At 41.7% G+C, this 20,554-nt stretch overlaps 1 protein-coding gene across 1 annotated transcript; it reads right to left on the reverse strand.

Annotated features, from left to right (window-relative positions):
• Nucleotides 1–1,479: 1,479 nt before the first annotated feature.
• Nucleotides 1,480–13,246, reverse strand: SLC16A12 (solute carrier family 16 member 12; the record flags this gene model as incomplete). Its single annotated transcript, XM_084210843.1, has 7 exons — nucleotides 13,041–13,246; nucleotides 11,254–11,357; nucleotides 9,869–10,012; nucleotides 6,925–7,516; nucleotides 5,611–5,870; nucleotides 4,260–4,518; nucleotides 1,480–1,558 (listed from the first exon to the last, which is right to left on the reverse strand). The coding sequence occupies exons 1-7, from the start codon at nucleotides 13,148–13,150 to the stop codon at nucleotides 1,480–1,482; spliced, it is 1,548 nt and encodes a 515-aa protein (XP_084066969.1). The 5' UTR covers nucleotides 13,151–13,246.
• Between the last annotated feature and the right edge of the window lie 7,308 nt (nucleotides 13,247–20,554).

Here is a 20,554-nt window from a genome sequence, read left to right on the forward strand (position 1 = left end):
TGTTAGACAGCCTCACTGCCTTTGTGAACCTTGAGGGCTTCTGAGCTCAGCATCAGTGCCATCTAAACTCCACTGACGGCACGGAGGGTGGAGGGCAGCAGGGAAGAATTTGAGGAGGGAGGTGGTGCAAGCCGTGGTGACACATCCGTTCTCCCCTCTTCACTGCCACCAGGATATCTCCTGAAAAAAGAACCTTGAAGAAATAAGGATAAGGTATAAATTATTTTGGAAAAAAAATGTGAGCCTGAATTTTTATGAAGAGTCAAAGCAGCTCGATCTGCATAGTGAAGAAACTGTGAGACGTAGTAATGCAAAAAGTGTATTTGTTGTGCCTCACCTCCTTTGTATTCTGCAGGACTGCTCTGAAGCACAGATGCCTGGGGATGCTCCCAGGTATCCAGCCTTCTGGATTTTGCCTCTCTTGTAAATGAGGAAAAACGTTATTTCCCACAGGGTGGTGCTGCTGCATTGCCTGGCATGCTGACATGGAGAGCAGGCTGAGTTGGAGCTTCGGGAGTTAGAGAAATGACACACACATTTTTGAGAAATATGTGGGTTTTTTGGGGAAAACTAGAACTGTAGAGAGGCTGAACACACCTGTCAATTAATTCACACTCAAGTATGAATACATCACTGAAGCTGATGCTAGCAGAGTAAGGAAAAAATGACTGAAAATAACATTTCAGGAAGTATCAGTTTATGACTCAAAAGCACCTTCTAAAGTATATAGAAAATTTTACTGAAATACACCAGAATAATCACTAAGAAGATATTATTTATTGAGACAAACCCCACTAAGGACTTTGCTAATCTGACCATGAAGTAGTGTTACAGTTTAAGTTAAACAAGCTCTTCCTTCTCACATAAATTTAAAACACTTTACAAAGCAATAATGTTTGGCAATATAAAATACATTCACCATATAGTAACACAGCCTTTGTTTTTCAGGAGATAAATTATTATCCAAGCTGATAGGAATGGTTCAGGAATATTTTTTCTGAAAAAAAGAGTCATTTTTCAACAGAAGGTACTTGACTTTTCCCATGTTGTTTTCACACAACTTTTCAAGGTACAATTTATTAAATGTTCCAGATTATCACTAGAATATAAATAACTTCAAAATAATTATTATTTTCCCATTTCAAACCTCACGGAATGAAGATACATGGGATAACCTCAGCAGCTGTGAGCAGTTTCACTTACTTACACTGAACTTCCATCCACTGCACGGAACAGAGCATAATCCCAGGTAGGATCCATCTGAGGTAGAATCTGTGTTGGACAGAAGTTACCCCAAGCCAAGTCCCACCACGCTGTCCTGGGGAGCCAGACAGGCTCAGCAGAGCAGTGCTCATATCCATCAATGCTTGTGTCCATCAGGGCTGGTGGGAACATAGAATTACAGGATTGTTAAGGGTGGAAAAGACCCCTAAGTCCTCAAACATGCAGTGTTCATCTGGCAAATTGTTCACAGCTAGCTCAGGCATCTTGATTTATTCCCATACTAAGCCATGCCAGGAGATGCCCTCCATGGAGGACAGCCTGAATATTATCATCTCTGAAAAAAAATATTGCTGATATCATAAATCATTCTTTAAAACTATTGTGAAGCAGAGGTTTCTGTAATGCATTGCCTGAAATATTTCACATGGCAGGATGAAGGTGATCTGTTCAGCCTGGGTTCTGTGGAGCAGGAGCTAGAAGTTTGGCCTGAGGCTTCACCAGCCTGGATTGTGTTCCCATTTCTTCCACTTGCAGGTCATTTCCTGCTACGCTTCTTTCCTTCTGTTTCTTAGTGGGAGCATTCATGACAGGGCTGATATTTCACAGTGTGCTTTATGCACAGAAGTCTTTATTGCGGTATATACGCTTTTCTCCATTGATATAAGTCAGAGCAGGAACACTATTGGAAAGCCATGAAAGAATTTTACCATTTTCTACAAAAGGTCTGTGGATAAAACCAGATGAATGTTTGATGCTAAATAAGATATTTAAAACAATAAGTAGTGCTTAAAAAACAAAGGGAAAAGCATATGAAAAAAATGTTGAAATAATAAGAAAATGCTAATAACGTATTACACAGTATAATTTACTATTATAAAAATGCATATGGCATTATTCCAACAGGCTTTTACAGTATGCAGTTCCATGATGTGTTGTGATCTGATAAACAAAGTAATTAACTTTTTGTAAATTTATTTACAGTGGTAATTTATAACTTGTTCCAAAAAATTATATTTTTGATTGACCACACTATTCCCTACTTTTTAAGAATATTAATTAATTAATTAATTAAACTTTAAAAAATATTAAAATATTGTATTAAGATCTAAAACATTATCTTTATGAGTACTAATTAAGAAAACCAATTAGTTTTTTTCCAAATGTGCATATTTTTCCTAACTCATTAAGAAACACCCATGGATAATTTTTGGGGGTTTTTATGAATATATGTTAAAAACTAAACTGGGGCCCAAGAGAGAGTTTTCACGCTGAGCTGAAGAAAAGCTATGTCATTGGCTTTAAGAAGATTTTGCACTGCTTTTGCTTATTCTGTCGTCTGTGCACATAGATCATGCTACTGACTCTGACTGCATTCCTGAAGCAGGACAGCAAGAAAGGCTTCATTTAAACACAAATGATTTTAATATGTTGTATTTGAAGTACATGAGGATAACAAAACTACTTGATACACGTTATTCATATACATGTGTGTGTGTATATATAAATACATTATACTCCTATGGCTGTACTCTTGGTCTAAATCAAATGGAAAGCAACATCAGCCTATGTTGCTTTTACTTCCAAGGCACAGAGTGGAAAAGGACACCACAAGTAGCCATTGAACACACTGCAGACTAACAAAACTACTAGTTCAGTGTAAGTGAAAGTTATTTGGACTCTGATCGATTTGTTAACAAACAGAATACAGCTTGATACAGCATTAAAACAGTGAAAGTATTTGTATTATGGAATGTGAAGTTTTCCATTGACAATGTGTTCACTCTGGAAATGTAGAAAATCACAGTATTTATTAGACCATCACATCAGTAAGTAACTCCATGAGCTACATTCACTCCCTGGCTCCTGTGAAGCAGCCAACTGGAGCATATTCCTCACACAAGCAGCAGGAAACTGTCAGCAAGTCACAGCTCTTGTGTTCTGGCCATCAAGGAAAAGTGACCTGACAGCTCTTCAGATGGTGCAAATGAGCAACTGGCACCACCTGAAGATACAGTTTCTGGGTCTGAAAAGAGACAGACTTGCCACTGCAAAACACAGAAACAATTCTGTCAACATCCTCTCCATTATCAGCCCCTGGGGTGGGCAATCTCCCAGCCATCTGGTTGCATGGACTTAAAGTTGTCTAATAGGTGCTGATTTTACACGAGGAAGAGGCTCTGTGGTTGGGCTGCCTTTGGGCTTCTTCCAACCAATGCAATTAAAGCACATTTGTCTATCAGCATGCCTGGTCCCATGGTACAAATTTACTCCTCTTCAGATAAGTAGAGCCACCACAGCACATTTTCCACCCCCCAAGACAAGGATCAGCTGAAAGATCATACCCAGAATGTCAATGTTTAGAAGTTCAGATTTTAAAGGTATCCATAAGAAAAAAGAAAAAAAGTAGAATTTGCTAAAGAGCATGGAAAAGCAGGTCTAAAACCATATTTGAAATTAAATTGAAATGTATGTACAAAGTTCAGGCACATTGTAAAAATTAAAGCTGCTCCAGAGATACTCAGCATAAATCAGTTTCCTGCCAGATTTTCTTAAAAACAAAACAAAACAAAACAAAAAAAAAAGCAAAACAAACAGATGACTTTGGCATTTGAAACACTCATTTACAAAGAGTTTCATGCAGACTGATAAATGCAGAGATTTTTTCATGGTGTGTGTAATTAGTCCATTGAAACATACTAGACCACAAAATGAAAAAGCTTGGGTCATTAATAGTGTTTTTAAATGTAAATGTTATTGTTCAGTCTTGGTGACTGATCCCTGTGGAGTCAACATTGCATTTCAAATAAATCTGTGAACACTTGTATCTACAAATTCTATTTTCAATCTAGCATTCTTCTATTACTGCATTAACTTGGTATTACTGTTGCTGCATGTAGATTTAAGCCAACTAAAACACAACAGAACAATCTAATTGAGAGAGGTCTTGTTTCACAGAAGTATCTTCAACAGTGTAACACCACTGAGCCACATCTGTCTCAGGTTGTGCCCTACTGAATTTCAACAGCACTTGTCACCTGTTGCTGAAGCTGTTTGTATCCACAGCCAAAAATTCAACATCCCTTTGGTCTAATTCTGCTGTGACAGAATAAGCTATTGCTCCGTTTGTCCAGATGTGCTGTTTCAAGGCTGTGTTACCAGTGAGGGATGGCAAATGTGTTCTTTTGATTTTCTTTGCTAGTCTTGCAAAGCATAATAGTGCTGAACTAAATATCATAGAAAATCCACACAGGAGAAATGATGCAGTATAGCTGCCAGTTGTGTCCACAAGCCAACCTGTAGGGAAAAAAAATGATTTAGAGGTCTACCAGTACTCTCATGGAAAATTTACAAGTCCTGTTACCCAGTTATAAACTTCTAGAGTTATCACATATAAAAACAATCAAATAATACGGATTTATATCACCATCACTATACTTTTACATCCTGGTGCAGAGAGGGATTTATTCTCAGCAGGCAAATAATATCTTTATAGTCTTTTGTTTGGAAGTCAAATCCACAAGAAAAGGCAGAGCAGTCATCACCACACTACTAAATAAACATCTTCCAACTGCCTGGATTTAAATGGCAGTCTTTAGAAGGCTTAGAGGGCTCTAAGATCTTCATGCAGAAACATTTATTAAGCTATGGCCAGGCTCATGCTTCACTCAAAGCAATTCTATTTTGCAATAATTTTTGCTATGAAAAATTAAATTAAAAGCTTAATGAGCAGTGATTAATTGGGAATTGATGTAAAGATCAGACAAAATATGCAAGATATATATAGTTGGTGTTTAAAGAAGATCTCAGAGTATTAAAAACTGTGTCAAGTGCTTTCTAAAGAATAATAAGGGTACAGCTCTCATCCTTACTTCACTGTAATGGTACGGATGGGAAAAATGATGGTTAGATATTACAGGGATGAGTTTATGGCCACACAGGAGTGGAGCTGACTCACCCACTTGGTCAAAGCAATGTAGAGACTAAATACAAAAAGAAAACATAAAACAAAGACAAACTAGGAATTAAACTCTCTTTAGAGAGATTTAGATTTGACAAAATCATGTAATTTCACAGTGAAATCTTTTACTCCTTCTACTTGCACAGCTTCTAAACTACATGAAGTGGTGATGTAACAGCTCTTAGAAGCCTATTTCATACTGGTTTGTTTTTTAAATTTCATCTCACTCTATATGTAGAAATCATCCCACCAAGACCAGGATGGGAAATCTAAAAGAGTTATAAATGTACAGGTGTATTGTTCCTCTAGCCAGAGGCTGCCTTCACATTCACTGTGCATTTGTTCTCCTTCCTCCCCCTTTACATCACAGCAACAGGTAAATCTGAAGTACTGATAAGGTTATAGGGAAGTCATTTGGCAAAACTGACCTGCTACAGGTGGGCTCACTAGATATGGTATGGCATGAAGAAAATACACAACGCCCAGTGCTGATGATAGCAAAGGAGTTCCCACGGCATCTGCTGTCACAACAGGGATCAGCGTTACATAGGCTCCATCAAAGTAGCCAAAGGTAAATGAGAAAGGCACAAGCAAGGGGAAGCTTTGGAGAACTGGCAGGAAAAGACACGAGAGGCCATCCATTCCCACAGCGAAGAGGTAGCAAAAGTACCGATGTTTCTTCAGGCACCTGCAAATTTCAAAACAGAAAAGAAAAATATTATCACTGAAACCAGAATTTCAGCTTCTATGCCCCAGCATGCAGTGCTCAGTCTCTCTTTTCTATAGCTCAGATTAAAGTCAATTGCCTTACAGAAGCCTTCAAACAGCAGACGAGCCCAGGTCAGGAAAGTTGCCCACCTACAGCTGCAGAAATATCTGGCCAGCAGCAGTCTGGTGCCTGCAGTGTTCTTCGGGATGTTCCTAGTGACAGAACCCCACTGCCAGGATTTTGCAGTCCCCTAAAGCTTCAGTGTTCAAAGCAGTATTTCATTGGGCTTTAAATCCCAGCTCAGCAAGGTGCTCCCAGTATTATGCATAAAATATTGCAGTATACCTCTCTTAGCTGTCCCCTTTCCAGTCAGCCCTTAAATGCAAGTTAGTGTTAGTTAAGTGAGATGCTACACAAAAACAATAATTGATTTCTCCCACAAACTAAATAAGTGTAAAGAATGCATCCTTTAGAATCAAAATCCTTGCTAATTTGACCAGTATCTACTGATGTTACAGATGCTGTACACTGATGTTTGGAGTGAACTGAGTTCACAAAGTAGGGTGAGTTCTTATATACTGGAAAATGTATAACAATTTTCAGTCAGTCCTTCCTAACACGTGCCTAACAATATTGGACCAGACCCTGGACCCTCGTCCATAACTTCTATGCCTCCCCAGCAGCACAAAAGAGATGGAAAAGCAGAGGAAGCAGGGTGAAACCCCCTTGGAAATAGATATGGAGAATCACACTCAGCATACCTCAAGCAAGGGGTTGCATTTCCACTATCAAACATACAAACACATCAATTTTTCAGGAAAAAAGGATATTAAACCAATTGAACGATCTCAGAAGAGACAAGAAGATTAAACAGCAAACATTCCTGAAAGTAAGACTCTGTTGTTGGGGTTTTTAAGTGCTACAGAAAGCTACAGAAAGAGTACATAATGTTAACTTTCATATGTATTATACCTTGCTTGCATCCAGCCTCCCACCAGCTAAAGCTTACATTTGATCAGCCAGAAGCCCTTACCTTCTGTCTGTGAGCCATCCAAAGGTGATATTACCAATGATGTCTATGACACCAAGTATGGACATGAGGAAGGCAGCCTGGTGATGACTCACTCCCACACTCAAAGCATAAGGCACTAGGTAGACAAAAAGAGGGCTGCAGCCATACGCCATAAATAAAATTGACACTGCCAGCACCATGAAGCCTGGCATCAGCAAAAAGTCATATTCCTTCCATGAACAGTAGCATAAACATTCATGAGGCCATAATTTGATTAAAGGTGAACAGATGGACATTCGCTTTAAGTCTCGTTTCTCTGTTTCAGGAACATAATTCTGTTCAAGCAACTCAGGAGCAGGTTTACAATCCTCCTTAAGAGAAATAGGCCGCATCAAGGCACCACAGACACAGAGGTTTAAAACAAAACCTCCCAGAATGAGCAAAGCTCCTCGCCAGGAAAACTGCTCAATTAAGAGCTGGACCACAGGGGCCAGGATGAAGGTACCAATTCCACTTCCTGACATGGCTATTCCATATGCCAGCGCTTTTCTTTTGTTGAAGTATTTGCCCACCATCGCAATGGCTGGAGAATAACAAAGTGCAAACCCAAGCCCTAGAAGAGAAAGCAAAGTGCAGATGGCTTAATACTAAGCATGACATATGGAACATATTAAAGCAAACCACATAATGTATTTTCATTAGTACAAAAGAATAGAAAGCTTTTTCTGATTCTGTATCACGCAGCCTGAGTGTGATGAGAAACTAGGATGACGTCTTTCTTCCACTGGCAGGGTCCCTGACTTGACACACCTAATTGATGACCATTAATCCACAATAATGACTTAGACAGAAGTGGTGGAGTTCACTTCATAACAAGAACAAGGAGGATCACTAAACATGAGGTGTCAGCCTCTCATGCATACAAGATGAGGTCTTGCCCCGGGGTCTGCACTAATGCTGGCACCAGACACGCTGTCCTGATGAGGCACCACTTTGTGTTTTGGTCTGTTGCAACCCTGAACATTAATTTTCAGGTCTCTGAAACACAGTACAAAGAGCCTGTCTCTGTTACTAATATTCCACAAAAAAACCCTCTCTTGGTCTGCTAAACAAACTCCTTGCAACAGCTGCTTGGAGTCCTGACCATTTTAAATCCCTGCCTACAAGAGGGGAGGAAAGCCTCAGAAAGCCAGATCCAGTTGAGTAAACAAATAAGATTCATCTCTTGGATGGAGAAAAAGATTGTGGTCTCTGCTGCAGAATCAGAGAGCAGGTTTTAATCATCAAGTGGTTGCCCTAACACTAAAATGTGTATTTCTGAATCAGTAATAGAAATTAGTTCCTGACTAGGGTTTTGGAGCATGTCCTACATTGAGGGTAAAATAGTCCCCAGTGCCTTTGGCAGAACTTGCTGATAGAGGATAAAACAGTCCCCAGTGCTGTAACCGGCTTGCCAGATCCTCCTCAAAGGCCACACTGTGTGGGGCAGGCACTAAACCTGCCAGGATGGAATAAGAGGATTAGAGGAACTCTGGGCGGCGGGTGCCCAGTCTGGCACCCCTCAGGAGGCGAGGGGACAAGCAGGGCACAGAGCTGGGCTTGGACCTACAGGCAGCAGAGCCAGCGGAGCAGCCCTGAGCTGGACATCATCACTCAAGAGCTATGAAAATCATACTTTATTGAGCATACACACCATTTATTTTTCAGTGAGTTGGCAGGGGGAAATAGGTCTCAAAAATGCCAACAAATGTCCTGTTGAAAGTGGAAAGTTTAGGGCTGAAAACATTTTCATACCTCTTAGAAGGAACTCTGCTACTTATTGACACTCCCCAATCTCACCTCTGCTTTACTCTTTGGTTTCAAGTCCTCCTGCTTTTATGGATTTAGACATTCACTTGTTGTGGTCCCATCTGCTCTCTGGGTTGGGGGCACCACATCTAGCCTTTACCAACAGTTCACCACTCTGTTAATCAGTCCCCACAGGCTAAAAGTTCACTGCTTGTAATGAACTTGGCTCTTTACTACTCCATGTACAAGTTGTAACTGCCTTTCTACCTCAGTATTCACAGCAGCTCCAACTAAAGAAGCCTCAGAGGTATTAGCATGGTTTATAGCAGTCCCTCAAATTACAAGAAGCCTTTTTATTTGTTATGAACACATTTTGTCAAAGATTAACATTGTAATACAGGAGCAACAGGCGCTAAAATAAGGATTTTTTTTTTTGAAACAAATAAGCTGTTGGCAGCATGTGAACTGCAGTAATTCCACCAACTCGTTACTAAACTCCAGGGGACCAAGTACAAGGTCTTATATCACCGTGGCTACCAGGTCAGTATTAATGAGGAAGGAATGTCAGTGTGACCACAGGCCCCTCTCAAGTTCCTCTGTGCACAACAAACACAGGCAGATAGGACAGAGGAAAGATTTGTTTTCACCATACCTGAGCAAAAATAGAGGAGCTGCTACAGCAAGACTACCAACCAGCAATTTTTTTTGCTGTTCAACTGGAATGTAATGCAGACAAAAGTAAGGCATACAGCTGAGGTGTCTGGTATTCACCAAGAGCTCCTCTATTCTTACTTACATTTATGGTTTAGGTTAAACTTTTTTCCCAAATATGCAAATATATTAGGGCATATATTAGGGCCTCCCAAATCCCAGACAAAACAGGGAAACCTTTTCATGTATACGTGCAACAGCAATCCTTTCTGACCTCCCATAACTTCAGAACTTTATTGACAGTCCTCTCTCTAATAGAAGGTAAAGTTGCTTTTGCAGGGTGCTGCATTTGTGTGATATGAGATCAGTCAGTGCTGAAGCTCTCACTGGCACAGCCTCCCATCTACAATCATGGGAACAGGTCTGAGTATCTCTATTGGACCAGCGCAGTGTCAATATGACATAGAGAAGAGATCACCCATCGTTTTTAGCGTCCCTGTCTTGTGTTGTGGCAGCAACATCCTACCTGTGAGGACTCCTAATGATAAGTAGAGATGCTCCAGACTGGTGGCGAATGAGCTCAAAATTAGTCCAGTAGATGCAAGCAGCCCTCCTAGCATGATACCAACTTGGCAGGATACATGATTACTGATTAAACTCCCAAGCGGGGCTTCAAAAAACAAATAAAGCTGGTAGTTAATGGCAGGTCCTCACACAAAGTTGACTGCAACAGTTATAAAAGAAAAGGAAGCAGGAGGAAGCAGCAGGAAGCAGCTCTGTCTGCAGCTACAGAGTGGTCTTCCATCATAATCCTGTCACAATGGCATGAGCACCACATATAAAGAAAAAAACTTTTAAGAAGTAATTTTCCTGGAAGTCAGGATAAACCTGAAACTTACAGTACCTTTCTCAGCAGCCATTTCTGTAGATCAAAGTCATTATGGAACTCAGCTAATCTGCAGGGTCAAGGGGTCAAGCCAGGTCACAGGAACAGCCCACACCATGCTTACAACACTCAGACTTTTCCCCACCTGGAATTTGCACTTCAGCCCTCAGTAACTTTAGGAGTCCTTGCTCACAACTCCCTGGCCTTGTGGGCTCTGGGTTAGACCCAAACAGGAGATGTCTCACATCTTTTGGACAATCTCCAGGGCTGCTACCCTTCTCCTGCACTCCTCCAATGTCTCCCATATCACCCTGCCTCTACCATGGGATGCCATCACCAACCCTCTCCCCTTCAACTACCTGCAATGCCAGGGCAAGGTTACTCCTATTTCTCTCTTTTCCTCAAGATATAACCTGGCTGTCACAGGTGAGTTGTTGCATCTCATTCTTGCTGTGCCCCTCTGCCTTCCTAGCAATTCTTATGGATTAACCTCTTCTACAGGACTAGAGCATGGATTTTCACCAAGCTGTACAGCTTTAAAGCAAACCCATGAGAAATTTAGTACAACTGCTGAGTTGATGCACATGATTTTTAATATTAGCAAATTTTCTTTTAAGAGAGAAGACTATTTGTAAATATGCCCTTTTGATAAAAGGAGGATGGTTGTGACTTGATCTGGAGGCAAGATGTACATCCTGTGCTACATCTCAAATATGACTCCAATCAAAAGGCAAAAGAAACAATTGCTCACTTAATAGCTCTCAAACATGAGGTGTCCCAATAGACCTCAACAAAAGTACATTTCTGAAAAATTAGGTCATTTCACAAAACAAAGTTCTGCTTCTTTTCTTTAGTATGAAGACACTCCCTTGCACAACTGTGTTGGGGGAAGCAGCTTGGATATACTATACCCCAGAGATCCCACAGTATCACTCCCAGCTGACTCCACCAACTTGTGAGCATGCTAAAAACAGATGGAGCCAATGCAAAAGTAGCCACATTACTCTTGAAACGGTAATACACACCACAAAGCATGGTAGCACAGTCGACAATGGAGTGGATCCAAGCAGTTCTGGCATAATCTTGCCCAAAGTATGCCTGAAACTCCACAAAAAAAATGGAGATACACCTAGGACAGAAAACAGGAACACCAGTCTGTTAAACATGGAATATTTCCTCACAGAAAACACTGTTCTCGCTCTTCAGGTGTAAAAAGTACCCTCCTGAAGGTCCTCTCCAGCTCCTGGGAAAATCAAACTTGTGGTTGCAAACATTATAATGTCACATGTTTCTTGCTGGGGTATCGGCTGCTAGAGTTTTTATGACTCAGGAGTATTTTGAACTGAAAGGAAATTGAAATGCTAATTCTCCCCAGCAATTTATAGCCCATATGATGATGTTGCTTCCCTGGCATACAAAGCCCTGGCCCCACAGTGCTTCACTGGCCTTGTTGCTCGCTATCCCACGCCCACACAAACTGTGAGGGTAGGTCAATATAACACCTGCAGAGCAAACCCCACCTGCAGCTGTGTGCTCATGGATGGACAAACACAAAGTAACTCCTCTCAAACAGAGACTCAAAACACAGCAGGGGCCTGTGGACCCTCCAGCAGGTTAATGAAATGCTTCCAGGAGAGATTATTTTGCTCAACTTGACAAGTGTTATTGTTGAACACGTCCCTGCAGCAGAACGGATTAAAAGGCTGCATAATTTCATTCTCTTTTCTGGATCAACAAGAGATGCCTTTCCCCCATCTCTTTTTCCCAAATCAGTGAATGACCACTTTCTTCAGCTTTTTTTCTTGCACATATTTCACTCTTCTGTGTAGTCTAATGTGTGCCAGCCATTAGATAATTTCCCGTGTAACACATTGCACACATGAACATGGAATTAAATCCACTAGGAATTCTCTGCTATTGTTATGGAATTGGTACATTTGTATGCATTAACTAACACTATGTGTTTCTATCACCTTCTGTGCTGCTGACCTCAAGACCCTAGATCCCCAAAGACTTAAGATCCCTAAATCTGGGAGCTTTATTTTAAAAGAAATAAGAACTTTAGGTAGGAAACACTGTATTTACATTATACTGACTGCCCAACAAGATACTCTGAGTTTTCCTCACTTACCAGAGTGCTTAACTCTCTGCTTAATATAGCTAAATTGTTCATGTTCACACACACCAGGCTCCTCTATCTCCAGTTGACATCAAAGTCACTGTAAAAGCAATCTCATTCCAGATTGCGTTATTTTTATGCGAGGCAGCAGTCTAGTTCTTGTTCTCTCCTGTTCTTTCTATTCAGAGAAAATTTTCTGCATATTTTGGATACCAGAAGGGTGCAGAGCAGGGTCTCTTCTCTAGGGCTTGGACCCTCTCAGGCAGGACCTGAAACGCTCACATTAGGATGAAGGGAGTATTTACATGATTTTCACATTGACTCAGGAGTCACACAAATTCACTGGGACTGGCAAAAACAAGCACGGCTGTGGGATCAGAGGGACACAGTGAACCCAAAGAGACCCTACACGATTCCTCCCTCCCCAGCCAAACCGCCACAGTCTGAAATAGCTCTACCTGCCCCTGGCCTTGATTCTGTAAGAAATCAAGGAGCGGGTGCTGAAAGCTAGAGCAGCTGTCAGAGGAGGCGAGACTAAAGCCAGAGGTCTCATAATCCCTTGGTCGCCCCCGCAGCCTTAGGGGTTTCAGGAGATAACAAACCCTCTTCCTAAGGCGGGGAAAAAAAAAAAAAAAAAAAAAAAAAAAGCTAATGCCACAAAGAGGCCAGCAAGACAAGCAGCAGTGTCTTTACCTTGTCACGGCCCTGGTGCAGATCGTGACGAGGAAGCAGCCAGCAACAATCATCCATCCCCAGCCCCCGTCGGGAGGGCCGGCGTGCCGGGCCCGGCGGCGTGAGGCCATGGCGGTGGCTGCGCTCCTCGCCTCAGGGACAGCGCCTGGCTCCGGCCCTCACGGGCCCGGGCTGCTCGGCACATGGGGCTGCGGCCATCTGCGGAGAGAAACAGCCGGGGTCAGGACACTGCACACCCTGTCAGCCGAACGGCCGGGCAGACAGTGCCTCAGCCATCCCTACCGCGGGAAAGGGGCTGCTCGGCACATGGGGCTGCGGCCATCTGCGGAGAGAAACAGCCGGGGTCAGGACACTGACACGCTGTCAGCCGAACGGCCGGGCAGACAGTGCCTCAGCCATCCCTACCGCGGGAAAGGGAGCGCACTCTTTCACATGCAGGTTATGATAATTTGTTGGAACCAAGAGGGCCATCAGAATTTGAGCCAGTGTCTGGTATCATGCTTTTCATGATACTGTGGGTGATTTGTCCAGCACTCACATCCTAGCACACGATAGCCTCTCCCCTGCGTGTCACTGCGCACATGTGCAGGCCACTTTGCTGCTGCCAGTCCGCCTTCACCTCCGGCAGGCTCCCCCACTCATCCTTCCCTGGCCTGAACTGTATTTCCAATTGCAATCTCTACTCAAACTAGCTACTCTTCCTTCTACACAATTTAGTGCAAAAGTTTTCTTTGAGAGAATACAGTTTTCACCTTTGTATGGGAAGGGAATATTTACTCCACAACCAGAGCAGATCTGATGAAAAAATGACCTCTGAATTCTCACAAGCTAAACCCCAGATGAAAGCTCTAATCAGCAGGACACAGCAACTTAATTTTGTGAGCATGGACTGTTCACAGAAGGTTAGAGCTAGCCTGTCCCCCTCTCCTGACCACTTAGATCAAAACTGTATCTGCACCCAGGCCATCAGATTGTCTCTACCCACACACTGGTGCTGCAGAACACAGCAGGAGGCCACTGACACCCACTGGATGCCCCTAGGTGGGTAACTGAGTCCTGTGCTTGGCTGAGGGGACCAGCAGCCCTCAGTCCTTCTGCATCAGTGACTGAATGGCAGGGCTCAGCTGAGGCACCTGACGTGCCCCAATTTTCTCAGTGCAGGAACATGCACTGCTGTCTGTCAGTGCCACATTTCAGTCCATGTTTCTGCCATCACCAGCAAGCCCTTAGCCTCTGGATGGATCAAGACATTAGCAGAATATCTGGGATGCCTTTCAGTTTTGCTTGAAGAGAAAGTTCAAATACCTTCCATCTCACCTAGCTACAACAGATGCTGAGTATGCAAGATTCCCGCTGACAGGAACCACAGGTTTCCCAGGAAGTGTTCCCTGTTAAGGCAGGTCAGAGGGCTACAGAGCCACTTAAAATGACAAGACGAGAAAGCAGCTACATGGTTTACACTGTGCATCTTCAGTCCTTGAAGCTGCTCAGACAGGTGATGCTCAAGGCTTGACTCTGGAAAGCCCAGAGCTTCCTGACCCAAAACAGCTAGACACTCTAGAACCAGCCCTGAACACCATCCCATCGGAACCTTTGAGAAGTGTCCATCAGTCACCTCCTTGAGATATCCAGAGTTGGAGCTCAAAACCAAAACCAGAATTATTTTAAGAAATCATATACACACTGCCAAACTCTAAGGTGAGCAAAATAGGAGAAAACAGGTATGACAAACAAAAAACACAACACGTTGAAAGCTTAGTAATATCATTAGGTGGAGTTTGCAGAAGCATGATCCATCACAGGGGGATCCTGAGCACTTCTGCAGTCTTTGCAAGGAGAAGCTCCTTATTTTGGGTCTGAGCACTATCTTTTATTGCCCCTTCTACAGGAATGAAGGGCAGGGAGTTTTGGTTTGGTTTTTTGGTGGTTTTTTTTTTCCTTTGTTTGATTGGTGGGTTGGTTTTCTTTTTCAAGTTTTGATTATTTAGGGTGGAGGAGGAACTTCCAGGAATGCCAGAATGGATAACAATAACCCTTCAATAAGAAGAAATAAATACAAAAATGTTCAGATCTCCACATACAGAGCCCTAACTAATCTTAATGCACGAGCAGGAGTAGCTGGGTGGCACGGCCTCAGCCTAGATCTCTGGCCCAACTTCCCAGGCAAGCTTCAGCTCAGGGTTGAGTTCACATTTTTAGCTGTACATTAACGTACTTGGGAAAAATTTGATGACATATCAGGCTAAGTAAACATAGATTAGGTGTTTGGTTACATGGTTACTTGCTGTTATTTTCCCAGAACCCTGCCAGCAAACATTTAATGAGATTACAAGCAACTGAAAACAACCATATTATAAAAAATGCCTGGCTAGCAGGAAAAGGCCACCCAGCCTCCCTATAGCAGACTAGTGCAGACCTCATCTCCTTGACTACCCACTTGTTTCAAGGAGTGCTGTGCCTTTCACAGCCACTGAACTAATAGGCAAGTTAAATTATTACTTTTCTTGTTGCTGCATATGTCTAAAAGCACTTATTATGTCAACCTGACAATTTCATTCAGAGGGTAGGAAACTTCATTTGCTTACACCCCAGTGCTGTTTTCTAATTATCTGTAAGGTAGATAATACAGGCTGTGGACTCTGCAAATGAAGTTGAACAGCAAGAAAGCACACTTTATCTGAGCAATCATATCCTCCTCCCTGTTCCCAAATGCCAGTTTGCTCTCATGTTGCATCTTTTTCTCAACTTTTCTGCTATAGGACAAGACTATTTCTGAATATTTGCTCCGCTGTAAGGCCTGGCAGCATTGGCTGCTATTATAACATATCTCAGATGTACATGAAAGTTCCTGCTGCTTGAGACAGCTGAAGGAAAGCAGGGTTAAAATATAATCTCATGAAACAGCTCTATACTTTGCTAGATAATTTCTCCCAAGCACTAAGAAATGTGCTTTGCTGTGAGTTCAAAGAAGATGCAAATGGGGTGAAGATGGTACAAATTCTGCTGATCCCTTAGAAAGCCTTAGGTACCCAATGTGCCCTGGCAGCTCACTAAACAGTGACTCTGTTTCCCCAAGTTAAAACATTAGGTTTAATTTGGCAGGACAAATAGCCTATGAGTTACTTCAGCAGCTGTTTTTGAGAAGCCTAGAAACAAAGCAAGTGCTCCTGAGAGCACCTCCCTTACCCAGTCACTCAGCAAGCAGAAAGGAGGGCGTGAGGTTACTAAAAAGGCACTGTCATAGCCTTGCACCTCATCACAAGGTCCCTTTTGCCAGGAAAAGGAGCACAAAAATCCATGGCAGCTTAGCAACCAGCCAGCACAGCGACAGGAGCCCCTGACCTTTTAAACAGCTCACGGCCAGCAAAGCGCTCGCAGCTCCCTCTGCCCACTTCTCCTAAAGTCTTCGCCACCCTAAAGTCTTTCTTCTTTGAAGTAATTCATTCAATAACGATATCACAACAACGTGAAGATGCAAAGTATATGTATGACAAAGGACAGAGAAGCAGCAGGAAAATCACTGTGGCCTGCCTGGGGACCAGGGCTGGGTTTGGTTTTTCCTACCTTGTTCACCTGCTCCATTTACAGTGCTGGCAACTCCCTCGTCTCAAGAAATACCACCTGCAGTGCTTTTTGAAAATGCTCCATTTGCAGAGGGATACAGCTTCAGCCAGAGGAACAGGCATAGGGTGAGGTTTGTATCACAGCTGCCCCACAGCAGGAACACAGATCCCAGACCATAGTGGGGGTCCCACTCCACTACTTTTTTGTTCTTCACCCTATCCTGATTGTACAAAATCAAAATGGCTCTATGTGTTTAGATGCCTTGCAATGTCTTTCAGAACTGCATGGAAGGATTCTGTGCAGTTCATTCCAAGGGAGCTGCCCCAAATATGTATTACCAGCATAAGTAAACACAGAATCCAACACTTACTTTACCTGTTCCATAATGCAGACATATACATGTCAGAAAAATGAGAGAGAGACTTATCTAGAATTTTCTTTCTGGAGCAGCATGAGATACATCCAAATAGTTAAACTGTATGCACCATTTGCTGCCTTTACCATGAAGATGGGGTGGGAGAGGCCTGAGAATCCTGGGACAGTCTTTGTGCCCAGGATGCCAAGACACACTTCCAGAACAGGTTCATGCACACCAATGAATTTAAACTGCACTTCTCTGGTGAACAACAACACACACAGCTTTCAAAGTCACTCTAAGAACATTCGTGCAGATGAATTTTATGAAGAACAAGTATAAAGCAGTTTAAGCATAGCTGGAGAAGATTCATTAATGCATGAAAGGTAACAGAATTGCTTATATTTACTACGTTTGACCTTGACACACTTAACTCTAGGGCAGTTTACTATCTTCTTGTATTTATCCTATTCACATAGCTCTAGGCCAGATCTTCTATCTTTCTTGTTCTTCAGATTGCACCAAATATTATTTCTAGGCACTTGCTACATTCATGTTGACCTCTTGTTTTAATATTCTCTTCCTTTTCCCTTTGACTGCTGCATCTTCAATGAAATGAAAAAAAAAAATAAAGAACTATGAATTAAAGAAAAAACAAAAAGGGTGTGGTATGAGTATCAGAGACAGAAGAGAAAGAGAGAAGAAGGAAAAAGCTAGCTAACAAAAATAGGTATGTTCTGTGGGACAGTGCAGCATAAGATTAAATATTTTACAGGTTTTGAAAGAGTTCATTTCTTTTGTGTGTCCTGAAGGATCAAGGATGACCACATCCGACCACTGACCAGAGTCCTTCCCAGAAGTTGGCTAGCTACCTTAACTTACAGTAGAGCACATTTAAATGGGGCATGGTATTTGATGTGAACACAGAAGATGCAGACAGCTGCAAATCCTTTATTGAATGGTCTAGTTAGGAGAAAAGGAGGCACTCTTTTTTGGGTTTTCTCCTGTTTGGAAAAAACAAGACATTGTTTCAGCCTTTTTTGCTTCCCCATATTTCCACACAGTGCTTATCATGGTAGGCACTACAGCCAGCATTCTGGCAGGCAGCTAAATTCTAAATTGTTCTTAAATACATGGAAGAGAAAGACTTCAATTCTGTTCAGCTCTTGGGATGCAAACACTATTTCTAATCTAATCTATTTTCTCCAGTCAACAGCTGTCCCATTCTGCACCCTGAGTTAGCTATTTAACTCAAAAAGAACAGTTTGTTTTGATTTCAGCAGAGTCTATTTATCAAGAATTATATGATTATGACTTTGACTTGTTTAGAAACAACCCTATGTTCCTAAATAAAAATAACTCCATTGAGCATCTTAAGGCTGTCACTCTATATTGTCAGCTTGTCTCTCTTTGAATATGTGTCTGTCCAGACTCTAGACAAAAACAAAAGTTTGCGTTTTTCAGAAAAGAATGGCTGATGAATCCATGGAAATAGTCCTTGTGTGAGCAACTAGTCTTGCAGACTATGCACATCTTCACAGCAGAGTACACATTCTGCTTCTCAAACCTCCATAAAATCAATGTCTCTCCAGCATTGTTACCAATGGTTAATAAAAGAACTGCTTACCTGAAAGTTCATTTAGGGAATTGTACCAGAATCAAAGTAAACAAACAAATATCTTAAAAAATCCCAAAACAAAGCCAAAGCCCAATCTGACTTTTAGTTGTTGCCAAAACACTAAGAGAAGAAGCACATTAAGACAGATTGTAGTTAGTGCTTCATACTTTTTCCAGTTTTTTATCCATATTATTCCTGAACAAATCTGGATGTTTTATTTTGAAAATGTGTCACCACTTTTATACATTTACGGAGGGATTTCCCTATGATACCAAATAAAACCAACATTTATAATCTACTCTTTTGCAGCAGTACTTTGGGGCTTCTAATAATAGAGCTGTGTCACAGGGCTGGGCATCATACAAACATCTGATAAAACTTGCCCTCAATCCAAAATGTATCCAGACAGAGAAGATGAAATGTGTAACAGCCCAGCTGATTAATTCCCATCACTATGCTGAACAGCAAATGTTCTTTGTTTGCTTCAGTTAATGCATTTGAGGGAGGTGGTTGCTGGAGACAGATTGAACAGGAAAAGCAGTCTGGAAAGCAAAGGGATGCTAAGCACCTGGTAGAGAATGGAGGTGCCAGAGAGGGGCACAGGTGAGTGGGGTCACACAAAAGAAGGGCAAGAGTTTAGAAGACTTTCATTTACCCAAAAAGTAAAAATGCTGAGCTGAAACATGAATGAGATGGCAAAAGGAAGGGCTGTAGAGCAGCACATTGTTCATTAGCTGCTCCTGTACCAAGCAGTCACTGGGAAAGGAAGGGCCATGCTTGCCTCCCACAGCAATCACTTTGCCACACTGGCTCCTTAATTTGTCAAAGCAGCCAGAAATTGCTAAATCAGATGGTGCAGCTGGAGCCACAGCAGGAGTAGTTACTGTCAGTAATGAGAAATGCAAGGTGAACATCCCTTGTCTCTTAAAACCATTGTGTAGGGCTTAGAGAAAACCAACAGCCTGACAGAAGGGGTGTACAGAAAAAGGTTAAGCAAATGATAATGGAACCCTCTTGACTCTTTTACATAGCTCCTGGCTAGGTTAGTCCTTAAATAATGCAGTTTAACTACAGAGGGTAAAAAACACAAAGGAATATTTTTGTAGGAAAACACCTTTGCAGAGAAAGCTTGACTTTAACTTAACTCCACCTGAAAATGTGCATTTTTGATTGACACTCTAAAGGGCTTTTAAACAGGCATTTCATTTCTCACTGTCATGAAAAGAATACAGAGCCAGACAATTTTCCTTGAGTACATGTTACAGAAATCTGAGCTGAGACTGTGAGTGAGCACACCCTCAGCAAGGCTGTGGTCACACATGTTCCATCTTATGATGTCAACATATGTATGTGTCAGATATTTCTTATGTTTGCTATTTTTCTAATATCTCTCAATTTTTCAATATTCCTGCATTTTCCTAATGTAGAAACAGATGGTGGGTAGACAAGGGTTTTTGGAATGGCTTTTTATTTACTTATAATTACATTACATTTATCTGTTAATTTTGATTTTTATAATATATCATTAATGATGATTGAACATTTCTTCAAAAACTTCTCATTTACTGTTAAGCTTAAATACGTGATAATACAATAATTTTTCTCAGTCATTCCTATCCATTCATCTGTGCACTCCTTTGGATCAGGAACTTATTACTGTTCTCTTACATCTTGAAGAGTTCAGAGCCCAAGTGGCATTGCTGGGTTTTTAACAATTCACATGGAAAAAAGTATTTTTCACAGTTAATTTTCAATATGTGAATTCTACAGTAGTGCTTTCTAAAAGGAAAGGAGATGATTGTTTTAGAAAACAAATTTCGTACCTACAGAACAAGTTATCCAGAAGGTTGTCTCTATTTATCTGATGGTTTAGGGCTGCTGATAGAGTCAATTCATTATCATCTTCAATGTGCAATATTTGCCAAAGCTAATCAGGCATAGAAAGGCAAGGCAGGTTATTTCCTTTTCACACAAGCT

Source organism: Fringilla coelebs (assembly GCF_963513975.1).
Source record: "Fringilla coelebs genome assembly, chromosome: 8".
Lineage (NCBI taxonomy): Eukaryota > Metazoa > Chordata > Aves > Passeriformes > Fringillidae > Fringilla > Fringilla coelebs.